General features: G+C 43.8%; 1 protein-coding gene across 1 annotated transcript; it reads right to left on the bottom strand.

Moving 5' to 3' along the window:
* Positions 1 to 265: 265 nt before the first annotated feature.
* On the bottom strand, positions 266 to 25,752 carry EMC3 (ER membrane protein complex subunit 3). The gene is made up of 8 exons (XM_007985202.3): positions 25,403 to 25,752; positions 15,538 to 15,595; positions 15,094 to 15,187; positions 11,300 to 11,404; positions 10,544 to 10,625; positions 7,477 to 7,556; positions 6,614 to 6,696; positions 266 to 503 (listed from the first exon to the last, which is right to left on the bottom strand). The coding sequence occupies exons 1-8, from the start codon at positions 25,555 to 25,557 to the stop codon at positions 375 to 377; spliced, it is 786 nt and encodes a 261-aa protein (XP_007983393.1). The 5' UTR covers positions 25,558 to 25,752; the 3' UTR covers positions 266 to 374.
* Between the last annotated feature and the right edge of the window lie 22 nt (positions 25,753 to 25,774).

Genomic DNA, 25,774 nt, shown 5'->3' with positions numbered 1-25,774 from the left:
GATCTTGAACTCCTGACCTCATGATCCACCCGCCTCAGCCTCCCAAAGTACTGGGATTACAGGCGTGGGCCACTGTGCCCGGCCAAGATTTTATATATTATCAGTAGCTTGAAGTTTCCCCTTTTCTCTGACTTTCATTACTAGAGTCACCAAAAGGAACATTTACAACATTTTAAAAATAACAAGTTGCCCAGCATACTATTTCCTCTAGTTTCAAACATAAAGGGGAACCCAGCCCAGACAAGAACAAGCCTTGCTGCATGCCTGCCAGCTCTTGCATCCTCCTTTTTATTCTGAGAGGTGCCAGCTCCAAACAAAGTTACAAGGTTAAGTGCAATACCAAGTTCCTGACACAGCTAATCCCTGCTCAGTCTTCAAAAAATAGAGGTCTGTAATTCCTTTTTGAACATGCCTTCGAAGTGGAGGTCTTTGGCCATGAGCTCTTCTTCGACATCATCTAGTGCCCACTGGTGATCCGTCAGCTCCAAAGCTTCCCACTCTGTCTGTAATGGAAGAGAACACCCAGCAGGAAGAGGGAATTGTTACTGACAGCTGTGGCTTCAGTGACCACTTACTCTAGGCCAAAAGCTGGAGTGCGCTATCCACATGTATAAGCTCATTCAATCCTACAGGGGAAATGCTGCTACCCGCATCCTCTCCTCCCCCTCTTTGTGCCACCCCTCAATTTATAGATAAGGAAACTAAAGCTAAGAGGTCAAATAATTTGTTCAAGGCCACCGGCACTAGGAGCTAATGGAGCTGAGATTTAAATTTTGGTCTGACTGCAAAGTCCCCAGCACTTAACCTGTCTATCAGCTTACGCTCACTAGGCACCTTTGTGCCCCACAGTACTCTTGAGGGATGTACAATAGACAAATTAGTGCTGATTCTCAGCTCTTTAATCAAGGAACTTGTCATATGGTTTAAATGGTGCATGGTCCACAATGCTTTGACATAAATGACTGGGGTATTTTCAGTGGGCCTAAGAACACTTACTCCATCCTTATGTCCAGATACACAATGGCACTTCATTACAGTTTGTGGAAGTCCAGTAATTTTTAATCACTGGAATAAAGACTTTGATGGTGTGAACTAAAAAACGGTTTTGGCATATAATCATTTAGATGTAAACTAGTAATAGGTTGAGCAGAAATAAATTTGCAGAATTTTCCAAGAAATTACATTTCTCAAATATTCTATTAATCTGACTACTTTGCCTTAAATTAGTGAGTGTCTAAAAAATGTTTTATGAGGTGGGTGCAGTGGCATACATCTACAGTCCCAGCTACTCTGGAGGCTGAGGCTAAGGACAGCTTGAGTCCAGGAGTTTGAGACTGCCCTGGACAACCTATCTTTAGATGAGCCTAGAGATAGTAAGACCTCGTCTTTAAAAATAAATTTAAAAAAAAAACCTTGCAAGGTGTGGTAGCTCACGCCTGTAATCCCAGCACTTTGGGAGGCCAAGGCAGGAGGATCACTTGAGGATGGGAGTTGGCAACATAGTGAGATCCCATCTCTATACAAAATTTGTTGGGTGTGGTGGTGTGTGCCTGTAGTACTGGCTCCTCATGCACCAGTACTGAGGCTGAGGTGGGAGGAATGCTTAAGTCCAGGAGCTCGAGGCTGCAGTGAGCTAGGATTGTACCACTGCACTCCAGCCTGGGTGACACAGTGAGACCTTAGATAGATAGACAGATAGATAGATAGAGAAAGGTTATCTAATGTGAAATACAAATGTTAGCTCATGAGTGGGTTTTTGAGATACAATTTACATGTCATAAAATTTACCCCTTTAATGTGTACAATTTAGTGATTTTTAATATATTCGTTGTGCAACCACCACCACTATCTAATATCTACATAATATCTAATAATAATTTTGTTATTATCTAATAACAAAAAGAAACCACATACCAAACAGCACACAGTTCCCATTATTCACCTCCCACAACCTCTGGCAACTACTACTTTATCTTCCGTATCTTTTTTCACTTATTCTGGGCATATGTGGCCTTTTGTTATTTTCTTTCACTTAGCATGCTTTCAAGGTTCTTACCTGTTTAACATGATTCAGTATTCCACTCTTATTTATAGCTGAATAACACTCCATTGTATATATTCTACTGTATATACAACATATATTATATTCAAAAATATTCCATTGTTTATCCTTTCATTAGATGATGGGTATTTGGGTTATGTCTACTTTTTGATTATTATGAATCAAGCTCTGAACACATTCTCACGTAAGTTTCTGTGTGGACATATGTTTTCAATTCTCTTGAGTATTTACTTAAGAGTAAAACTGCTGGGTCATACAGTAATTATGTTTTAACTGTTTGAGGAATGGTGGAAAAACTGTTTTCCAAAGTGGCTGCACCATCATCAACAATAGGGTTCCAATTTCTCCACATCCTCACCAACACTTGTTATTGTTCATCTTTTTTTTATTATAACCATCTGAGTGGGCACAAAGTGGTATCTCACTGGTTTTTTTTGTTTTGTTTTGAGACAGAGTCTCGCTCTATCACCCAGGCTGGAGTGCAGTGGCACGCGCTCGGCTCACTGGAACCTCCACCTCCCGGGTTTAAGTGATTCTCCTGCCTCAGCCTCCTGAGTAGCTGGGACTACAGGCACCCACCACCACGCCCGGTGGTATTGTAAAAATACAATAATTTTTGTATTTTTAGTAGAGACAGGGTTTCACCATATTGACCAGGCTGATATCAAACTCCTGACCTTGTGATCCGCCTACCTCGGCCTCCGAAAGTGCTGGGATTACAGGCGTGAGCCACCGTGCCCAGCCCTCTCACTGTTTTTTAGTTGTTTATTTTTTTGAGACAGGGTGATCTCACTCTGTAGCCCAGGGTGGAGTGCAATGGCGCCATCTTGGCTCATTGCAACCTCTGCATCTGCAATGGTGTGATCTCCGCTCACTGCCATCTCTGCCTCCCTGGTTCAAGTGATTCTCACGCCTCAGCCTCCTGAGTGGCTGGGATTACAGGGGTGCGCCACCACACCCAGCTAATTTTTGTATTTTTAGTAGAGATGGCATTTCATCATGTTGGCCAGGCTGGTCTCAAGCTCCTTACCTCAAATGATCTGCCTGTCTCGGCCTCCCAAAGTGCTGGGATTACAGGTGTAAGCCACTGTGCCCAGCCAAATTTTAATTTTTTTATTGTGGTAAAATATATGTAACATAACATACACCATTTTAGCCATTTTAGATATAAAATTCAGTGGCATTAATGACATTCACAACGTGTACCCATGTCTACCATCATTTCCAAAGTTTTATGTCCTCTTAAACAGAAAATGTGCACAGTAAGCAACTACTCCCCACTGCCCCCATCCCATCCTCAGTAACCTCTAACCTACTTCCTTGTCTCTGTGAATTTTCCTATTCCAAATATTTTATATAAGTAATATCATGCAATATTAAAGATTCGGGTCTTTGACCCATTTGATTTCTTTTTTCTTTTTGAGACAGGGTCTTGCTGTCACCCAAGTTGGTGTGCAGTGGCACAATCATAGCTCATTGCAGCCTCAAACTCCTCAGCTCAAGTGGTGCCCCCATCTATAGGCATGCACCATCACATCTAAGCTAACTTGAACCTAATTTTTTTTTTCTTCTGCACTACACATGCCTGTTGAACCATTTAGACTTAACTTTTGTACATGGTGTGAAATAGGTGCCCAGCTTCATTCTTTTGCATGTAGATATCCTTTTCCCAGCACCATTCATTGAATGGACACTATTCTTTCCCACTGAATAGTCTCGGTACCCTCTTTGAAAGTCAATTGATGATAAATAGATGGGTTTATTTCTGAACTTTCCATTTTATTCCATTGACCTATATCTCTCCTTATGCCAGTTTTTATTTCTGCGCAGTTTTGATTACTACAGCTTTGTAATAGGCTTTAAAACCACAGCATGTAAGTTCTCCAATTTTGCCAACATTTTTGCCTATTTTGATTCCCTTGAATTTCCATATGAACTTCAGGAGCAGCTTGTCAATTTCTGCAAGAAAGGCAGGTAAGATTTTGATAGGGATTATGTTCAATCTGTGGATAAATTTGGAGAGTACTGCCATCTTAATAATATTAAGTCTTCCTGGGCGGATCATGAGGTCAGGAGATCGAGACCAGCCTGGCTAACACGGTGAAACCCCGTCTCTACTAAAAAATACAAAAAAAAACTAGCCGGGCGAGGTGGCGGGCGCCTGTAGTCCCAGCTACTCAGGAGGCTGAGGCAGGAGAATGGCATAAACCCGGGAGGCGGAACTTGCAGTGAGCTGAGATCCGGCCACTGCACTCCAGCCTGGGCCACAGAGCGAGACTCCGTCTCAAAAAAAAAAAAAAAAAAAAAAAAAATTAAGTCTTCCAATCTATGAACATGGGTATCTTTCCATTTATTTAAGTCTTTAATTTCTTTCAGCAATGTTTTGTAATTTTTCAGCGTATCAGTTTAAATCTAACAAAAGGTCATTTCTTTTTTTTTTTCTGAGATGAAGTCTTGCTCTGTCACCAGGCTGGAGTCTAGTGGTGCGATCTTGGCTCACTGCAACCTTCACCTCCCGGGTTCAAGTGATTCTCTTGCCTCAGCCTCCCCAGTAGCTGGAACTATAGGCATGTGCCACCATGTCCAGCTAATTTTTATATTTTTAGTACAGATGGGGTTTCACCATGTTGGCCAGGATGGTCTCGATCTATTGATCTCATGATCTGCCCGCCTCAGCCTCCCAAAGTGCTGGGATTACAGGTGTTAACCACCATGCCCGGCCAAGGCTATTTCTTTTGTTAGATTTGTTTCTAAATATTTTATTCCTTTTGATACTATTATGAATAAAATTGTTTTACTTTCATTTCCAATTCTTCATTACCAGTATATAGAAACACAATTGATTTTTGTATATTGAACTTATTTATTAGCTCTGTTAGTTTTCTTGTGGATTGTTTAGCATGATCTGTATACAACGCCATGCCATTTGCAAACAGAGATAGTTTTACTTCCTTTCTAATCAGAATGACTTTTTATTTCTTTTTCTTGCCTAACTGCCCTGGCTAGTACATCCTGGACAATGCTGAATAGAAGTGGCAAGAACAGACATCCTTGTCTTGTTCTTGATCTTAAAGGGAAAGCTTTCAGTCTTTCACCATTGAGTATGATGTTAGCTGTGGGTCTGTCATAGATGCCCTTTATCAGGCTGAGAAACTTCTCTATTTTTTCTTTTTGAGACAAAATCTTGGTCTGTCATCCAGGCTGGAGTGCAGTGGCACGATCTCAGCTCACTGCAGCCTCCGCATCCTGGATTCCAGCGATTCTCCTGCCTCAGCCTTCTGGGTAGCTGGGATTATAGGCACATGCCACCATGCCCAGCTCATTTTTGTTTTGTTTTGTTTCTTTCTTTTTTTTTTTTGAGATGGAGTTTTGTTCTTGTTACCCAGGCTGGAGTGCAATGGTGCAATCTCAGCTCACTGCAAACTCCGCCTCCTGAGTTCAAGCAATTCTCCTGTCTCAGCCTCCCAAGTAACTGGGATTACAGGCGCCTGCCACCACGCCCAGCACATTTTCTTTTGTATCTTTAGTAGAAAAGGGGTTTTACCATGTTGGCCAGGCTGGTCTTGAACTCTTGAACTCAGATGATCTACCCGCCTTGGCCTACCAAAGTGCTGGGATTACAGGTATGAGCCACCACACCTGGTCCATTTTTGTATTTTTAATACAGACAGGGTTTCACCATTTTGTCCAGGCTGGTGCCAAACTCCTGACTTCAGGTGACCCGCCCGCCTCGGCCTCCCAGAGTGCTGGGATTACAGGTGTGAGCCACTGTCCCTGGCCAGAATTTCCCTTCTCTTTCTAGTTTTTATCATGAAACACAGTGAGATTTTGTTCCACAAAAATCAGGCTAAATTATGCAAATTCTAGAACCTTTTTGTGAAAAACCTCTTAGTATTGATTTTTTTTTTTTTTTTGAGACAGAGTCTCGCTCTGCTGCCCAGGCTGGAGTGCAGTGGTGCAATCCCAGCTCATCGCAACCTCCGCCTCCTGGGTTCAAGCAATTCTCCTGCCTCAGCCTCCTGAGTAGCTGGGATTATAGGCGCCTGCCACCACGCCCAGCTAATTTTTTTTGTATTTTTAGTAGAGACGGGGTTTCACCATGTTGGTCAGCCTGGTCTTGAACCCCTGACCTCGTGATCCACCCACCTCAGCCTCCCAAAGTGTTGGGATTACAGGCGTGAGCCACCGCGCCCGGTCAGTATTGATTTTTTTTAATGCAATTTATATCTGATATCTATGGGGTTCAAAAACGTTCAAATTATTCTAAATGTTTACCTGGCACCTCTGATTGGATTATTTTACGGCATCATTGATAGTGTGGATTAAATTCTGGTGAGCATTTAAAAACCAGTAAAAGTACCAAGAATTTCCAATTTACTTAATAGATGATTCTGCCTCAGGAAAAAGAGACATGTGAACTATGTTTTTGCTAAGTTTAAATTAAAACGATGGAACCACACAACACTCCCTGCAAGGAAGCTATTTTTAAAATAGCTCTTGATAACACCTTTCAGAGCATCGCTGCGGCTTTGAATGGTGAATAGAGTGTACCTTGAAAGCTTTGTTTGTGTCTGCGGGCATGGCCATGGCTGCTCCTGTCATCTGCTCCTGCATCATTCGTGATTGGTCAGCGGCTGTAGCAGAAGACACACTTACATGAGTGCCAGGACTCAGCAAGCACCCCAGCACCCAAGGGGACGAATGGGCTTCACACAGATTAGAGAACTGGACTACAGCCTCACGACTGGCCCTGTCACCCACTGGCTATGAGACTCTAGGAAAGTCACTTTGTGTCTCCTGAAACACGGGGATAGTAACAGCAAAAAAGAGATCACTAAAAGAAGCTCTAAACTTCATTTCAAATTTCAACAATAACAGGCACCAGTTATTGAGCAACTGCTGTAAGCCAAGTACTTCACTAAGTGGTTCGCATATTCTACCTCATCTGTTCCTAATAACCCCACAGGTTAACTAATAAAGTCCTTATTTACAGATAAGCAAATAGAGAATTTGAAGTTAAGTAACTTGTTAAGTAACTTTTCTGAGGTCCCAGCCAGTAAACAAGAGAGCAAGGATTAGTACTGGCAAGGGCTCTAGTCAATGAAATGACTGACAAACCAGGTCTTCTTTAAGCTTTAGGTTCACAGGCTTACACTGCTGGTGCTGGATCCCTCACATGATGGTATCAGATTCTGGGGAATCAAATACTGTCCCAGTCATTGCCAGAGAGAATTGAGATCTTCAGTTTGACCCCTGGAATTTTTAAGTCTTTCAGAATACCTCAGAAACTGAAGGAAGGAAACATTTTATTTGACTATGGTAACAAACAGCATAACCTACAAGACTTTTCTGGCTCTAACATGGATGCTTCATCTATGGAAGTATTTGCTTAGTAAACCTGACATGCTTCTTACCATTATCTTGGCCCAGAATCAGAGAGTAAATGCTCCGAAGCCCAAATACATTGAGGAAGTACCAGGATGCAGAACTCACCCTGGCAAAGTAAAAGGAAAATGGTGTGGTTAGTTATTGTATCAGAGAGTAATGCAGTTCCCACTTCCCTACCACCCAAAGTTGTTCAGTGGTTGTAAAGAAGTCACCTTGGATGGGCTGTATTCATCCAAAGCACAACCACAGAAGAAATACAAGTTGTTAAAGCAGTCTCAACAATACAGAACTATATTTAAAAAAATCCAAAGATGACTCCCATTCTGAATTCCATTCCCGAGAGGAAATCACAAGTGTTGGTGTGTTCCATACTTTTTGTTTTTGAGACGCAGTCTCGCTGTGTCACCCAGGCTGGAGTGCAGTGGCGCAATCTCGGCTCACTGCAACCTCTGCCACCAGGGTTCAAGAGATTCTCCTGCCTCGACCTCCTGAGTAGCTTGGACTACAGGCACACACCACCATGCCTGGCTAATTTTTGTATTTTTAGTAGAGACGGGGTCTCACCATGTTGGCCAAGCTGATGTTGAACTCCTGACCTCAAGTGATCTGCCCATCTCAGCTTCCCAAAGTGCTAGGATTACAGGCGTGAGCCATTGGGTATGTTCCATACTTACAAGAAGGGATGAGATGTGGATTTCAGGAAATATAGTACCGAGGACTATAGCTACTGGGAGAGCCATTCCAAGTTTTGAACTATATCACTGAGGCTTCCTTTAGCTTATGTTTCCTACTGAATCTCCATAAAATAAATAGGCTTGCATATAATAAAAGCTAAAACCAAAAGTGAGTATGGAAAATGATAAACGGAAAGATCCATAGTCATTCCAAGAAGTGGGTCACATAAGGGCAAGAGTCTACTCTGGTTACTCCATAGGCTGCAGGTAAGTAAATGGCCTGTCTGAATACAATGTTGCTGATCTCACCACAGTGGTAACTGTACACTGGGGTTCCAGTCTCCCTTCTGTCCATGATATAATTTTAGTCACATGCTTCTCTGGATGCTGAGAAAAGATAAATAAGCTTCTTTCCAACCCATGAAGTTTTCGTTTAGCCCAAGGAGACCAGAAGGTAAAAGCTGAATAGACTCATGCTACTCATATAATGTACAGCTTTTCTTCTCTAGCAGAATTGTGCATGGCCCAGACTTCCCAGCCTCTAGCCTGTCCTGCTCCTCCCACACATCCTAGAGGGCTCTGCTCAAACCAAGTAGTCAAGATTACCACTAGTAATCCCCATTTTGTCCATTATTCTTTTTCTCTGTTTTATGCCAGTCTTTGGGAAGCCACAGGCAAGAGTCTGGAGAGGCCACGTGAAGCAGCCTTACTAGGTTCCAGATACTGTAGCAGTATTTTCTAAGAGCTTTTCAGATTTTAAGTTGTTTTATTCTGCCATTCAAAAACAAAACAAAAAAAAACCACACACACAAAAAACAGTGGTATTCAGAAGGAGAAATCTCTTTTTAAAAATTATAAAGAGTGGTAAATAACACATGGGTGCTGGATTTGGACAGACTATTGTCAAATGTCAATTCCTACATAGGTTTCATAGGTTGCTATGAGGGTAAAATACGGAAAATGCTAAGCACAGTGACTAGAACTAATGAAAACTATTATCATTAATAGTAATGTACTTTGGAAAAAAAAATAATACAAACTTCCACTCTCATAAGCTCCAGGTATTACTAAAAATGATTGCATGGCCAGAACTCCTGGCTTAAACTTTTAACTTTCTGGGGGTTGATACATCCACTCCTGCAGTTTTAAGCCCCCAATTGTGACAGAAAAGAGGTGACACGTTCTTTCCTTTTGCTAGACTCATGTAAAAGTTGCCATAAACCACCCATGGCATTTTGAGTGGAGTTTCAATGAAAAAAAAACAAAAAAACTTTTGGCCAGGCGTGGTGGCTCATGCCTGTAATCCCAGCACTATGGGAGGCCGAGGCAGATGGATTACTTGAGGTCAGTAGTTTGAGACCAACCTGGCCAACATGGTGAAACCCCCGTCCTCAAGAAAAATACAAAAATTACCCGGATGTGGTGGTGCACGCCTGTAATCCCAGGTACTCGGGAGGCTGAGGCAGAAGAATCACTAGAACCCAGGAGGGGGAGGTTGCAGTGATATAGAACCACTGCACTCCAGGCTGGGTGACAGAGTGAGACACAGTCTTGGAAAAAAAAAAAAAAAAAACCTTTTAAAAACCGATTCCAATGAAGTATGCAAATTAGAACTCCTCATCTTTTTTTTTTGGTTTGAGACAGAGTCTCATTCTGTCGAACAGGCTGGAGTGCAGTGACGTGATCTCAGCTCACTGCAAGCTCCACCTCCTGGGTTCATGCCATTCTCCTGCCTCAGCCTCCTGAGTAGCTGGGACTACAGGCACCAGTCACCACACCCGGCTAACTTTTTGTATTTTTCATAGTGACGGGGTTTCACCCTGTTAGCCAGGATGGTCTCGATCTGACCTTGTGATCCGCCCGCCTCAGACTCCCAAAGTGCTGGGATTACAGGTGTGAGCCACTACACCCAGCCAGAAATCCTCATCTTTAAGGGGCACTGGTTTTAGATTTTGGTTTGTGTGATTTTTGTTTACGTTTTTTTTTTTCTTTTCAGACAGAGTCTCACTCTGTGGCCCAGGCTGGAGTGCAGTGGCGCGATCTCCCCTCACTGTAAGCTCCTCCCACTGCAAGCTCCGCCTTCCGGATTCACGCCATTCTCCTGCCTCAGCTCCCAAGTAGCTGGGACTACAGGAACCCACCACCACGCCTGGCTAATTTTTTGTATTTTTAGTAGAGATGGGGTTTCACCGTGTTAGCCAGGATGGTCTCGATTTGACCTGTGATCTGCCCGCCTCAGCCTCCCAAAGTGCTGGGATTACAGGTGTGAGCTACTGCACCCCGCCTGTTTTCGTTTTTTTGAGACAGGGTCTTACTCTGTTGCCCAGGCTGGTCTCAAACTCCTGGGCTCAAGTGATCCTCCCACCCTGGCCTCCCAAAGTGTGGTTTGTATTTTTATTAAACAGAAGAAAGTTCTTACCAGGATGCATCTAATGTGAGTAGCTCGATTCCTTGCTGTAACATAGGCTTAAAACGGAGGGTCAGTGGAAATGGGACCTTGGCTGCAGAGAAGAAAAAGTTCACAACCACTCTGAGCTGTTTTATTTTTAGAATAAGTGTGAATCTTTCCCAGAGGAGGTGGGAACTCTATGCCACATAGCTTTTGGAAAACGACTTCCACAAGAAAATCTGTGGCAATTTCTGAAGAAAAGACAGTCAAAATGCCACTCTGCTCTAGTTTCCCTCAATAATACTTGCTTCTAGCTTACTGAGGAAGCAGGGACTCAAACTGAGCTGTGACCTGAAATTTGGAAAAAATTTGCACCAATCTGTTAAGCTCTAAGTGGAATATATAAGCATAGAACTATGTTACTAAGAAACCAAATTGATTAAAATCAAATCAACTTATAAACAAATAGAAAACTCACCCTAACACCTAGCAAATGAAGTCAAAATAGAAATATGCTTCCCTTTATCCTGCTCAACTAGAATACCATATTAGTTTTGGAAGCAAGCTAGCAAGTCACTTGCTTGAATCTAATCTGGCTAAAAAGTATCCACATCATGAACTGAGGATCACTTTTGGGCAAAAGTCATAAAAGTCATCACATAGTAAATTTTTTGTTCAAAGACTATTATCAGTTTACACAAGAAAACATACGACCTATGATATTAGTGTCTCAGTAGCACTTGAATCTCTCTGGGTAACATGAAGTCGGCTGGGTCTGTAACTTACTTGTGACAAAGCCCGAGAATGTCATGTTGATCCATCCACCAATAAGAATCATAGGGAGGACATTTGTTACATTCCCTTTCATCATGTCTGTCAGCATAGTAGGATCTAAGACAAAAGCACAAACAAGAAACCCACTAAGTTTTACCTCTGTTGCCAGGGACTTCCTCCTGATTTTCTGTAAAAATTTTTTTTTTTTTTTTTGAGACAGAGTCTCGCTCTGGGGCCCAGGTTGGAGTGCAGTGGCGCAATCTCAGCTCACTGCGAGCTCTGCCTCCTGGGTTCACGTCATTCTCCTGCCTCAGCCTCCCGAGTAGATGGGACTATAGGCACCTGCCACCACGCCCGGCTAATTTTTTGTATTTTTAGTAGAGACAGAGTTTCACCATGTTAGCCAGGATGGTCTCAATCTCCTGACCTCGTGATCCACCCACCTCAGCCTCCCAAAAGTGCTGGGATTACAGGCGTGAGCCACTGCGCCTGGCCCCAATTTTCTGTAAATTTTTAACATACTTGATAATTAAAATAAGTTTATTGTAAAAAAAAATCAAATGACATAAAAATGTATGATGTAGACAGTTCTTTTAAGCCCATTCTCTAAACACTTAACTATTTGTTGTATATCCTTCCATCTTTCTCTCTACATACACACATTACAAATTTTATGTATATGTGTGTGTGTATATATATACACACACACACAAAACAGAGATACTATACTACTATGCTTACTATTAGTAATATATTGTGTATGATATTTCCACACTGAATAGCTCCCTCTCAATATTTCCTTTTTTTTTTTTTTTTTTTTTGAGATGGAGTCTTGCTCTCTTGCCCAGGCTGGAGTGCAGTGGCACGATCTCAGCTCACTGCAAACTCCGCCTCACGGTTTCATGCCATTCTCCTGCCTCAGCCTCCCAAGTAGCTGGGACTACAGGCGTCCACCACCACGCCCAGCTAATTTTTCGTATTTTTAGTAGAGATGGGGCTTCACCATGTTAGCCAGGATGGTGTCGATCTCCTGACCTCGTGATCTGCCCGCTTTGGCCTCCCAAAGTGCTGAGATTACAGGCGTGAGCCACTGTGCTGGGCATTTTTGTTTGTTTGTTTTGTTTTGTTTTTTGAGACATAGTCTCACTCTATCGCCCAGGCTGCAGTGCAGTGGCATGATCTCAGCTCACTGCAACCTCTGCCTCCCAGGTTCAAGTGATTCTCTTGCCTCAGTCTCCTAACTAGCTGGGATTACAGGCACACACCACCATGCCCAGTTAATTCTGTATTTTTAGTAGAGACGGGGTTTCACCAGATCAGGCTGGTCTTGAATTCCTGACTGACCTCAAGTGATCTGCCTGCCTCGGCCTCCCAAAGTGCTGGGATTACAGGTGTCAGTCACCGTACCCAGTCTCAATATTTTTAACGTCTGCATAGGATTCCACGGTGTGGTCACACCAATCACTTTTGAGTAGACCTATGGATTGTTTCCACTGTTTTTGACAATAAATGATAAATGATGCTGCCGACAATTATCTTGCACATACATCTGCATGTTTATGTGTTTCTGTAAGAGAACTTCTTAGAATTTCTAGGTCCAAGGATTTGTACATTTAAAATTGATAGATATTGTCAGACTATCAGCAAAGCCCCACCTCTCGCCACTCCCGCCAATGGTGAGGGGGTCTAACTTCCTCGACATTGACAATAGTGGATCCTGCCAATCTTTTCAATCCTTTTTTTTTTTTCTTTTTTTTGAGACGGAGTCTTGCTCTGTCCCCCAGGCTGGAGTGCAGTGGCGCGATCTCGGCTCACTGCAAGCTCCGCCTCCCGGGTACACGCCATTCTCCTGCCTCAGCCTCCTGAGTAGCTGGGACTACAGGTGCCCGCCGCCACACCCAGCTAATTTTTTGTATTTTTAGCAGAGACGGGGTTTCACCGTGGTCTCGATCTCCTGACCTTGTGATCCACCCGTCTCGGCCTCCCAAAGTGCTGGGATTACAGGCGTGAGCCACCGCGCCCGGCTCAATCTTTTCAATCTTTTGACAGCTTACGGGGCTAAAAAAAAAATGGATATCTTGGCCGGGCACGGTGGCTCACATCTGTAATCCCAGCACTTTGGGAGGCCAAGGCAGGTGGATCACGAGGTCAGGAGATCAAGACCATCCTGGCTAACATGGTGAAACCCCATCTCTATTAAAAATACAAAAAAATTAGCCGAGTGTGGTGGCGGGCACCTGTAATCTCAGCTACTTGAGAGGCTGAGGTAGGAGAATGGCGTGAACCCAGGAGGCAGAGCCTGCATTGAGCTGAGATCGCCACCACTGCACTCCAGCCTGGATGAGAAAGTGAGACTCCCATCTCAAAAAAAAAAAAAAAAAAGATACCTTGTTTTAATTGGTATTCCATGGATTATTAGTGACGTCAAGTAATTTCTCATATATTTAATGGTCTTTTGTTTCTTGTAAATTTTCTTAAAAACTTGTTAAAAAATGAACTCCATACAACCTTAGTCACTCTTAAAAAAAAAACTATAATACCTTCCCTATGGGTTTAAAATAGCTGGCTGTCTCACCTAAAGAAGTGAATAGTACTAAAATGAGAGGAGAGTCAACACAAAACAACAAATTACTTTGTTTTCCTTTATTTTTATTTTTTGGAGACAGAGTCTTGCTCTGTCGCCCAGGCTGGAGTGCAGTGATGGGACTTCAGCTCACTGCAACCTCCACCTCCCGGGTTCAAGCAATTCTCCTGACTCAGCCTGCGAAGTAGCTGGGACTACAGGCACCTGTCACCATGCCAGGCTAACTTTTATATTTTTAGTAGAGACGGCATTTCACCATGTAAACCAGGCTGGTCTTGAACTCCTGACCTCAGGCAATCTGCCTGCCTCGGCCTCCCAAAATGCAAGGATTACAGGCATGAGCCACCATACTTGGCCTGTTTTACTTTTTTTTTTTTTTTTGAGACGGAGTCTCGCTCTGTCGCCCAGGCTGGAGTGCAGTGGCCGGATCTCAGCTCACTGCAAGCTCCGCCTCCCGGGTCTACGCCATTCTCCTGCCTCAGCCTCCCCAGTAGCTTGGACTACAGGCGCCCGCCACCTCACCCGGCTAGTTTTTTGTATTTTTTTAGTAGAGACGGGGTTTCACCGTGTTAGCCAGGCTAGTCTCGATCTCCTGACCTCGTGATCCGCCTGTCTCGGCCTCCCAAAGTGCTGGGATTACAGGCTTGAGCCACCGCGCCCAGCCCCCGGCCTGTTTTACTTTTAACATGCTGTATTTTTCACGACTGGGATCAGTGGAAGTAGAAAATGTTAGAGCCAAAACTGTAGGATAGACCAAACAATCACATCTAACAACAAAATTGCATGTCTCGGAAGTAGTGCACTCTTCCTCATTTAGGCAGAAGCTGGGCAGCCATCTGTCGGAAGGGGATCCAGGCACTGGGTGAGAGCCAGGCTGGAAAGCTTTTCCAACTGTGCTCCCTAGAACCCTGGGTCCTGAGAACATCAGTAAGGAGAGACCCAGGGACAACAGCTCTGGCCTCCCCACTCCATCAGCTGAGAACTATTTTTTTTTTAATCCACTTTATACATTAGGGTTCTCAGAAAATCTAACTGAAAAAGAGAATTCCACTTCCACAGATCCCTGTATTAGATGATTTCCAAGGTCTAAGATTACTATATTCTGCAATTTAACATTTAAACAAAATGACACCCTCCCTGCCCTCTCCCACACCCACCCCACCCCACTCAATGACCTATGTTAAAAATCTTCCTTAAAGATGAGTGAAAGGAATAAACATACCAGTCATAGGAGAAGGTGGCACTACCTTCCGTTTAGTTTTTTTGAAAAATCCATCCTCTGGGTTGTTGAAGTAATATTTTCGTGTCAAGAAAGACTAGTTAAAAAAAAAAAAAAAAGCATTTTAGGTCTTAGAACTATGACACAGCAGATTGTCAAATTACTCCCCAGGGACTTAGTCAGAAGACCTTTAGGATATGCTGTTCTGCTTAGAGCTGTCAGCCTACTTGGCAGGCGACCTGACACTTTAGACACTTTAGCTGAGTCACATTTAAAAACAATTTCCTAAGAAAGGTGAGGTCACCATGACAGCAAACACCATCAGGCCACAGCTTAATTACTAAATTGCCAACCTTCAGCTTTCCCCAAAGTCCCCTTATAAAACATTCAGATATCTACTGCCCAACAGTGAATCGTGGAGCTTTTTAATAAAAGATAAATGAGTACCTGTTTGGGAATGTATTTTCCATTTTCCCTGAGGACTCTGCTTCGAATTAGGACTTGACTGAAAAATACAACCAACACAATGAGATTTTTAAAAGTGAAACACTAGAAGAAAATCGGAGAGTCAAGTAGAAGAACTATTTAAACACAAGAGAGGGCCTATTTGGTAACAGCTCTGTGTGGAAACTTTCCAAAATACAAGTATCTTTGAAACCACCGTAAACATATTTAACCTAACAGTTAGGTTTTCAGAAAAGTATTTTTCAGAAGTGACTATGTTTCTGAACAAATAAATATTTCAGAGGAAGGTACATTTGGGACATTACATCCAGCTTTTGCTTATTTGATAATAAGCTAGGAAGACGCCTTCTCTAAGTGAAAAGAATAGTTGGACACTGCTCAGGAGATCTGGGGTCAGGAGAAAGGGAGAAGAGTGAGGATAAGAGAAGGAATTTCTTATTACCTACAGAGAAATGAGAACAGGCCTTGAGAGGGTTGCTATCTGATGGACAAATAGAAATCCTACCCAGGAGTCAGACTGTTAGAAAGCTCTCAGCAAACATTTATTGAATAAATAAATGAAATTACTAGGGGAACTTAAATTAACTATTAGAGCCGTAGTTCATCATCAAATATTGTGCTAGGCCGGGTGTGGTGGCTCACACCTCTAATCTCAGCACTTTGGAAGGCAAAGGCAGGTGGATCACTTAAGCCCAGGAGTGTGAGACCAGCCTGGGCAACAAAGCAAGACTCTGTCTCTAAAAAAAAAAAAAAAAAAAAAAAAAAAATACAAAAATTAGCCAGGCTGGTGGCACGTGCCTGTAGTCCCAGCTACTCAGGAGGCTGAGGTAGAAGGCTCACCTGAGCCCGAGAGGCAGAGGTTGCAATGAGCTGAGATGGCGCCACTGCTCTCTCGCCTGGGCAACAGTTAAGACCCTGCTTCCAAAAAAAAAAACACAGAATACCGTGTTATGCAACAAATGGGTGTTGCTAAGACGCAAATGACAAATAAAACAGAGATCAAAATATTAATTTTTTCTAGGTACTGAAAAGTTCATTAAAGGAGGAAAAGAGGAAAAGGCCCTTAAAGTAATGGAAATCTTCTTGAAACGTGAAAAAAAATTATGGACAGAAATGAACATAATAAAACCTGTGCTTGGTAGGGGCTGGGCACGGTGGCTCTCATCTATGATCCCCAGCACTTTGGGAGGACGAGACAGGCGGATCACGAGGTCAGGAGTTTGAGAGCAGCCTTGCCAACATGGTGAAACCCTGTCTCTACTAAAAATACAAAAATTAGCCAAGTGTGCTGGTCTGTGCCTGTAATCCCAGCTACTCGGGAGGCTGAGGCAGGAGAATCACTTGAACCTGGAAGATGGGGGGGTTGCAGTGAGCGTAGTCGACGCCATTGTACTCCAGCCTGGGGCGGGACTCCATCTCAAAAAACAAACAAACAAACAAACAAACAAAAAAACTGTGCTTGGCTTTTTCTGTCTACTCAATACAAACCACTTGTTCTAAGCAGTCAGTACCACTGAGGTCTCCCTTGTTACAATACACATATTCTAGCTTCTCCACATGCTGGGAATGTTCCAGTGCCCTTTCCTTTCCAAGTTCTACTCCATCATGCCTTAACACCTTCTTCAAGCCTCAGCACCTCCACGAAGCTTTTCCCAATGCTTGGGGCCCTCATGGAATTCTCTCCACTTTCCTCGTGAGCTCATTATGCTGTACAGTTCTCTACTTCATCTACAGGGCTACAGAGGCAACATGTAATACATTCTGCTCCCTGGCTGCTAAAGATACTCAAAGTGTGGTCAGTGTCCCAATGCTGGTCTGTGATAAGCACAGACATTGAGAGAAAGGATTTAGAGACTTTTATAATAATTTGACATTGTCACAACATCCAAATACATGATCAAAATATTTTACAAAAGTATCAGCCTACAAGAGATTAGAAATTTAAAAAAACAAAAAACCCCAAAACCGGCCCTTCACCATTGACAGTCTAAGAAGCACTGGGTCTAGAGTAATGGGTAAAAACTTAAGCTCTGGAGTTGAACACGTGGGTTCAGTCCCATCTCTGCCACTTATTAGCCATGTGATCTTGGGCCAAGTCACTTAAATTCCCTAAGTCTCTATTCTGTACAAGGGTAGATTTATTCTTTCATTGAATAAATATTTCTTGAACTTCTAAGTGCCAGGTGACCTGAAGAACGGTGATCAAAATACACATATCTTACGATGGTCAAACTCTAGTGAGGGAAAAAAACATTAACCAAATAACCAGAAGAATAAATGTGAAATTCGATTATCATGTCCTAGGAAGAGAGATGGATGGTACTGGAGGAGTGCATAAGCGGGAGGTGATGGAGTCTGGGAAGTCAAGGTCTGAGAGATGGGTTTGCTGAGGATGTAGGATTAAGCTGGACTCTCCGGGATGAGTGAGGATTACCTTTGGCAAAGTGCTGGTGTAAACAAAATGGGCAAAAGCCTCATAGAAGTAAACACTCTGCCTCTGAGGACCTGAGCAAAGGCCATATGGCTGGAAGAAGGAGAACTACAGAAAATGTGAAAACAAGACTTCAGAGGTGTGCAAGAGCCACACTGGTCCCACTGTATTTTTTTTTTTTTTTTTTTTTGAGATGGAATCTCACTCTGTCTCCCAGGCTGAACTGCAATGGCGCAATCCCAGCTCAGTGCAACCTCTGCCTCCCAAGTTCAAGTGATTCTCCTGCCTCATCCTCCCAAGTAGCTGGGGTTACAGGCACACGCCACCACACCCGGCTAATTCACGTATTTTTAGTAGAGATGGGGTTTCACCATGTTGGCCAGGCTGGTCTCGAATTCCTCACATCAGATGATCTGCCTGCCTCGGCCTCTCAAAGTGCTAGGATTACAGGCATGAAAAACCATGCCCAGACAAGTCCCACTGTATTTTGATCATTGTCTTAAGAGCAAAAGGAAACTAATGAAGGATTTTTTGTTTTTTGAGACAGGGTCTTACTTTGTTGTCCAGGCTGGAGTGCAATGGTACAATCTTGGCTCATGACAACCTTGACCTCTGGGGCTCAAGTGATCCTCCCATCTTAGCTTCCTGGGTAGCTAGGGCTACAAGCACACACCATGACACCTGCCAAACTTTTGTGTTTTTTTTTTTTTTGTAGAGACGGGGTCTCACTATGTTGCCCAGGCTGGTCTCTAACTCTTGGACTCCAGTGATCCATCTGCCTCAGCCTCCCAAAGTGCTGGGATTACAGGTGTGAGCCACCACACCCAGCCAAGTGGAGAATTTTAGGCTAGTTCTTCCATATATATGATCTTATATGACTCTACCTGGCACATCCTAAGCACTAGATTAACAATGTCTATTATTTTTCCCTTTGCATATTTTATCACTTGAACAGAAACTCTGAGAGCAGGGTTGTGACCTTGTCTTATACTGTACCCCATAGCATGCGGCAGAGTACAAGGCACATGGTAGGCCATCAAAAAACCTTGTTCACAGCCAGATGTGGTGGCTCTCGCCTGTAATCTCAATACTTCGGGAGGCTGAGGCGGGAGGATCGCTTGAGCCCTGGAGTTCGAGACCAGCCTAGGCAGCATAATGAGACCACTGTCTCTACAAAAAATTTAAACATTAGCCAGGTGCAGTGGCATGTGCCTGTAGTCCCAGCTACTCGGGAGGCTGAGGTGGGAGGATCACTTGAGCCCGGGAGATCGAGGCTGAAGTGAGCCATGATCGCACCACCGTGATTGCAGCCTCAATCACTGCAGCCTCGACCTCTTTGGTCCAGCCTGGGTGACAAAGCAAGACCCCGTCTCCAGAAAAACAAATGGAAAACACTTGTTCAGTCTACGATAACTCAAGACTTTCCCAGGCAGTGTAATCAAGAGGAATTCATCTAGATCTCCCACATTTACACTGCTGAACAATTATGTAGAAATGAAGTTCAGTATCATGACCCTGATGTATTTCAAGATCTAAATAAGCAATCGTAAATTATCCTGTATTTTCTAAACACTTGCTTTCTTAAGCTGAGATCCATAGCTATGTTCTCTGAAGTTAGAAAATTCTACAAGAAATTTTTAATTTTGTATTTTTATTTCATGAATATCTAAAAATAAGTCTCTGTACTGTTATAAAGATAAAACTTTGTAATTTGCAACTGAAGAACATCTTCTATTTATTTTGTTTTTTGCAGAAACAGGGTTTTACTATGTTGCCAGGTTGGTCTCAAATTCCTGGGCTCAAGGGATCCTCCCATCTCAGCCTCCCAAAGTGCTGGGATTATAGATATGAGCCATTGCACCAGGCCTGAAATATATTTTCTTAGAATAAAGCTTTAAAATCAGTACTTCTCAAACCAGGGTTCGACATTCTGAAGAATCTATGTTTCTTCCTTTCCAAAAAGTCAGTAGAATATTTGTCAAGTCTGAGAACCATTTTTTACACATACTCTATCCCCAAACCTAGTCTAATATATTTTATTCATGTATTTTACAGCTTTCGCTTAAAACCTGTTAAAAAAAAATTTTTTTTTTTTGAGACATTGTCTCGTCTTGCTCTGCCACCCAGGCTGCAGTACAGTGGCATGATCTTGGCTCACTGAAACCTCTGCCTTCTGGGTTCAAGCGATTCTCCTGCCTCAGCCTGCAGAGAGCTGAGACTACAGGCGTGCATCACCACGCCCAGCTAATTTTTTGTATTTTTAGTAGAGATGGGGTTTCGCCGTGCTGGCCAGCCTTATCTCGAACTCCTGACCTCATGTGATCCGCCTGTCTCAGTCTCCCAAAGTGCTGAGATTACAGGCTTGAGCCACCATGCCTGGTGCGAATGGAAATGTTCTTTTTTTGAGACATAGTCTTGCTATGTCGCCTAGGCTGGAGTGCAGTGGCACAATCTCGGCTCACGGCAACATCTGCCTCCCAGTTCAAGCGATTCTCCTGCCTCAGCCTCCCGAGTACCTGGGATTACTGGCGCATCCCACCATGCCCGGGTAATTTTTTGTATTTCTAGTAGAGATGGGTTTCACCGTATTAGCCAGGATGGCCTCAATCTCTTGACCTCGTGATCTGCCTGCCTCTGCCTCCCAAAGTGCTGGAATTACAGGCGTGAGCCACCGTGCCTGGCTGCTAATGGACATTTATAGCATATTTAGAAAAATGTTTTATACCGCTGGGCACAGTGGTGCATGCCTATAATTCCAGCATTTTGGAAGGCCGAGATGGAAGGATCACTTGAGACCAGGAGTTTGAGACCAGCTTGGGCAACAGAGGAGATCCCATCTTTGCAAAAAATTTAAAGATTAGCTGAGCGTGGTGGTACACGTTTATAGTCCCAGCTACTCGAGAGGCTGAGGTGGGAGGATCACTTGAGCCTGAGATGTTGAGGTTGCAGTAAGCCTTGACTGCGCCAGTGCTCTCCAGCCTGGGGGACACAGCAAGACTTGTCTCTTAAAAAAAAAAAAGTTTTACAACTAAAACACACCTTTTTCTTGGACTTAGGCTGGTTCAGAGTGTACAGCATTTTACCCAAGTTAAATGATGACTTGATGAGGCTGAGCCACTCCATGTAAGAGTTGGTATAATCCAGCTACCTCACTTAAGGGATGCAGCAATTATGAGCCGAGACATTGAGTTTTCTCTAGAGCGGTGGTTGGTTCCTCATGGGGGTGGTACTGCCCTCTAGGGGTACGTGTGGTAATCTGTGGAATTTTTTTTTTTTTTTGAGACGGAGTCTTCCTGTCACCCAGGCTGGAGTACAGTGCCGAGATCTCAGCTCTCTGTAATCTCCAGTCCTTAGGTTTATGTGATTCTCCTGCCTCAGCCTCCCGAGTAGTTGGGATTACAGGCACATGCCACCACACCCGGCTAATTTTTGTATTTTTAGTAGAGATGGGGTTTCACCATGTTGGCCAGGCTGCTCTCGAACCCCTGACCTTAAAAGATCTGCCCGCCTCAGCCTCCCAAAGTGCTGGGATTACAAGCATGTGCCACTGTGCCCGGCTGTTACATTCCTTCTTAAGGAAATGTTCTTGGCTGGGTGTGATGGCTCACACCTCGTCTCTACTAAAATACAAAAATTAGCCAGGCGTGGTGGTACATGCCTGTAATCGCAGATACTCGAGAGGCTGAGGCAGGAGAATCACTTCAGCTGGGGAGGCAGAGGTTTCAGTGAGCCGAGATTGCGCCACTGCATTCCAACCTGGGCAACAGAGTGAGACTGGTTTCCAAAAAAAAAAAAAGTTATTGTAAACAGACTACACTAACTGTGAATTTCATTTTGGGGTTACAAAAGAGAGCTTTGGATCAGATATAATTCAGAACCATTGCTCTAATAGTGAACCATGGGCAGAAAATCGTGGTAAAGAATCAACAGCAGGAATCATGGTTCAAGAGGGTTTAAACTGGGAGTGAGACTGATCTGAGTTCAAGTACAGGCACAATATTTCCCTACTTTGGTTACTTTGGGAAGACTACTTAACTTTTCCAGGATCCCTTTTCTTCAATTGTAAAAATGTATTTAGGGGCCGGGCGCGGTGGCTCAAGCCTGTAATCCCAGCACTTTGGGAGGCCGAGACGGGTGGATCACGAGGTCAGGAGATCGAGACCATCCTGGCTAACACGGTGAAACCCCGTCTCTACTAAAAAATACAAAAAACCAGCCGGGCGAGGTGGCGGGCGCCTGTAGTCCCAGCTACTCGGGAGGCTGAGGCAGGAGAATGGCGTGAACCCAGGAGGCGGAGCTTGCAGTGAGCTGAGATCCGGCCACTGCACTCCAGCCTGGGCGACAGAGCGAGACTCCGTCTCAAAAAAAAAAGTATTTAGGAGTATCTGCCTTAGCGCTAATGTAAGGCTAAAATAAGAAAAATTTATGTGCCAAAAAATGCTAAATGTCTGAGCTTTCTCCACTTCGCATTTTTTTTTTTTTTTTTTTTTTTTTTTGAGACGGAGTCTTGCTCTGTCACCCAGTGGCGCGATGTCGGTTCACTGCAAGGGCCGCCTCCCGGGTTCACGCTATTCTCCTGCCTCAGCTTCCCAAGTAGCTGGGACTACAGGTGCCCGCCACCATGCCTGGCTAATTTTTTTGTGTTTTTAGTAGAGTCTGGGTTTCACCGTGTTAGCCAGCATGGTCTTGATTTCCTGACCTCGTGATCCACCTGCCTCGGCCTCCCAAAGTGCTGGTATTACAGACGTGAGCCACTGCACCCGGCCCACTTTGCATTTTTCTACAGCCTTTCTTTCTGTGATAAATAGAATTTTTTTTTTTTTTTTTTTTTTTTTTTTTGAGATGGAGTCTTCCTCTGTCGCCAGGCTGGATTGCAGTGGTGTGATCTCGGCTCACTGCAACCTCCGCCTCCTGGGTTCAAGTGATTTTCCTCCCTCAGCCTCCCGAGTAGCTGGTACTACAGGCACGTGCCAGCATGCCCAGCTAATTTTTGTATTTTTAGTTAAGACAGGGTTTCACTATGTTGGCCAGGATGGTCTTGATCTCTTGACCTCGTGATCTGCCTGCCTCGGCCTCTCAAAGTATTGGGATTACAGGCGTGAGCCACCACACTCAAGCTGTAAGTTGACTTTTTTTTTTTTTTTTTTGAGACAGAGTCTTACTCTGTCATCCAGGCTGGAGTGCAGTGGCATGATCTCAGTTCACTGCAAGCTCTTGCCTCCTGGGTTCAAGGTAATTCTACTACCTCAGTCTCCTGAGTAGCTGGGATGACAGGCGCCCAGCATACCACGCCCAGCTAATTTTTTGTATTATCAGTAGAAACATCCTAGCCAGGATGTTCTCAATCTCCTGAACTTGTGATCCACCCACCTCGGCCTCCCAAAGTGCTGGGATTACAGGGGTGAGCCACCACCACACCCAGCCAGTAAGTTGACTTCTTAAGGTTCACTCCAGGGTGGGGTGCCGGCTCTGGTCAGTTCTAAAACTAATGCTACAGAAAGATAGTGATCGCTGTGGTATAGTGGAAAAAGCCCAAGACCAGAAGGCTTGGTGTGAAGTCCTGAATGTCACCATGTGTACCATGGAACTTGTTAAAGCTTCAGTTTCTATAAAATGAGACAACAATATGTACCTCATAGAGTTGTTTTGAGTTTTAAATAAGTTAATGAATACAAGTGCTTCGCATAGTGCCTGACAGAGTAAATGGTTACTATTCTTCTTGGCATAATTGGGAAATGTTACAGCAGTGCTTCCTAAATAAACTTCAGTCATTCTCATGCCATGGGTCAGAATTTTTGTCTAGCACTTGTATCATTACATATTTAATACTTTTTATATATCAACTTTTTTCCCATCTATATGATTTTAAAGGAATCTTTAAATTACCAGCAAATGGAAATACAGTATTGTCACAAAAAAGAAAGTAACTTAAAATAAGTACAGTAGAAACAAAACAACATTATTAAATTTTAACTAGATACTATTACCTGTGGAAAGTTCTTAGCCTGAGACTTACTCTCTTTATTAAAACGAGAAATTAATGTGAGAGGGGGGTGCTAAAGATATAGTAGCACTTACCTGAGATGGTTTCTGAACGTAATCAGAACTGACTAATTGCTTGTTTTTCTTTTTCTTTTTTTTTTAGTTATACTACATTTATTTTTTTTATTTTTTATTATACTTTAAGTTCTAGGGTACATGTGCATAACGTGCAGGTTTGTTACATATGTATACTTGTGCCATGTTGGCATGCTGCACCCATCAACTCGTCAGCACCCATCAACTCGTCATTTGCATCAGGTATAACTCCCAATGCAATCCCTCCTCCCTCCCCCAATTGCTTGTTTTTCTAAGAGACAATGTCTCCTTATGTTGCCCAGGCTGGTCTCCAACAATCCTTCTGCCTCAGCATCCCAAGTAGCTGGGAGAAAACTATTACTTTAATATGAAAGGGTACATGTCTAGATAACCATCTAAAATCATCTCAAATTCCTGTCTCTGTATATAAATATCGCAATGAGGGGCTGGGCGTGATGGCTCACAACTGTAATCCCAGCACTTTGGGAGGCCAAGGCAGGTGGATCACCTGAGGTCAAGAGTTCGAGAACAGCCTGGCCAAGATGGTGAAACCCTGTCTCTACAAAAAATACAAAAATTAGTCGGGTGTAGTGGTGTGGGCCTGTAATCCCAGCTACTTGGGAGGCTGAGGCAGGAGAATCGCTTGAACCTGGGAGGCGAAGGTTGCAGCGAGCTGAGATAACGCCACTGCACTCCAGCCCGGGCCACGAGAGCGAAACTCTGTCTCAAAAATAAGTAAATATGTAGATAAATAAATAAATACTGCAATGAAATATGTGAGGAAGTTGCCTCTACTCTAGGGGGGAAATGATAACTACAATTCCTTACATCTCTAACAGCAGTTTTACAGATTGCAAAGAGCTTTGGTACTTAGCATCTCAGCTGACAGTCCCCCCCAGGTCCGACTCCTGGTACAGTAATTTGGTAGAATGCAGATTATCACACTCACTTGACTGGATGTTACAAAGACTAAAAGCAGTAACGCACCTGGCACTCTTCTCAACGAAGGGTAGGATGGGATAGTTCATAGGTAAACCCACCGAAGGTTGGCGACTAACGTAAAGGATTAACAGCACCGTTTTTTTCAAAACTCAATACGTCCTAGATCCTGTGCTAAGGGCTTTACAGACATCATCTAATTTGATTCCTACCTGTCTATGAAGCAGGTACTGTTATCATCCCCATTTCACAGAGGACAAAAGTGAAACAGAGATAACGGGTAAGGTCACCCTGCCAGTGCGGACGCGACGTGAACCTAGGCAAATTGACACAACTCCTGCACTTTCTTGCCCAAGGTCACGGCGGTGTGAGGTAGGCAGGAGAAGGGAGGGGGCTGACCTGTCAGATACTTGTTCCTGGGTGAGCTTCTTGTCGCTCTGCAGCAGGATGGACACGTAGTGGCGGATCATGCCTACGAAGAAAGTGATGATAACGATGGGTAGAACCACCCAGAGGCGGATGTTAGAGTCAAGCAACAGTTCTGGCCCTGCCATCTTCACTGAAAGCTGGCTCCCAGTCGGGAATGGGCGAGCTTCTCTTCTCCAGGGCGCAGTTGCTTCTCTTCGACTTCGCCTCCGGGCCTTCTCACGCCCCTTTGCCCCGATATCCCAGAACTATCCTGCAACGGAGAGGCCAGCTTACTGCCTTCAGCTGGGCTGCCCGGCCTTACACTTCCGGCGCGACAGTTGACGTCACGACGTGGCGCGCCTC

The sequence above is a fragment of the Chlorocebus sabaeus genome, chromosome 22, assembly GCF_047675955.1.
Source record: "Chlorocebus sabaeus isolate Y175 chromosome 22, mChlSab1.0.hap1, whole genome shotgun sequence".
Classification (NCBI taxonomy): domain Eukaryota; kingdom Metazoa; phylum Chordata; class Mammalia; order Primates; family Cercopithecidae; genus Chlorocebus; species Chlorocebus sabaeus.
The sequence above is the reverse complement of the archived record's forward strand: the minus strand, read 5'-3'. Positions and strand labels throughout refer to the sequence as shown.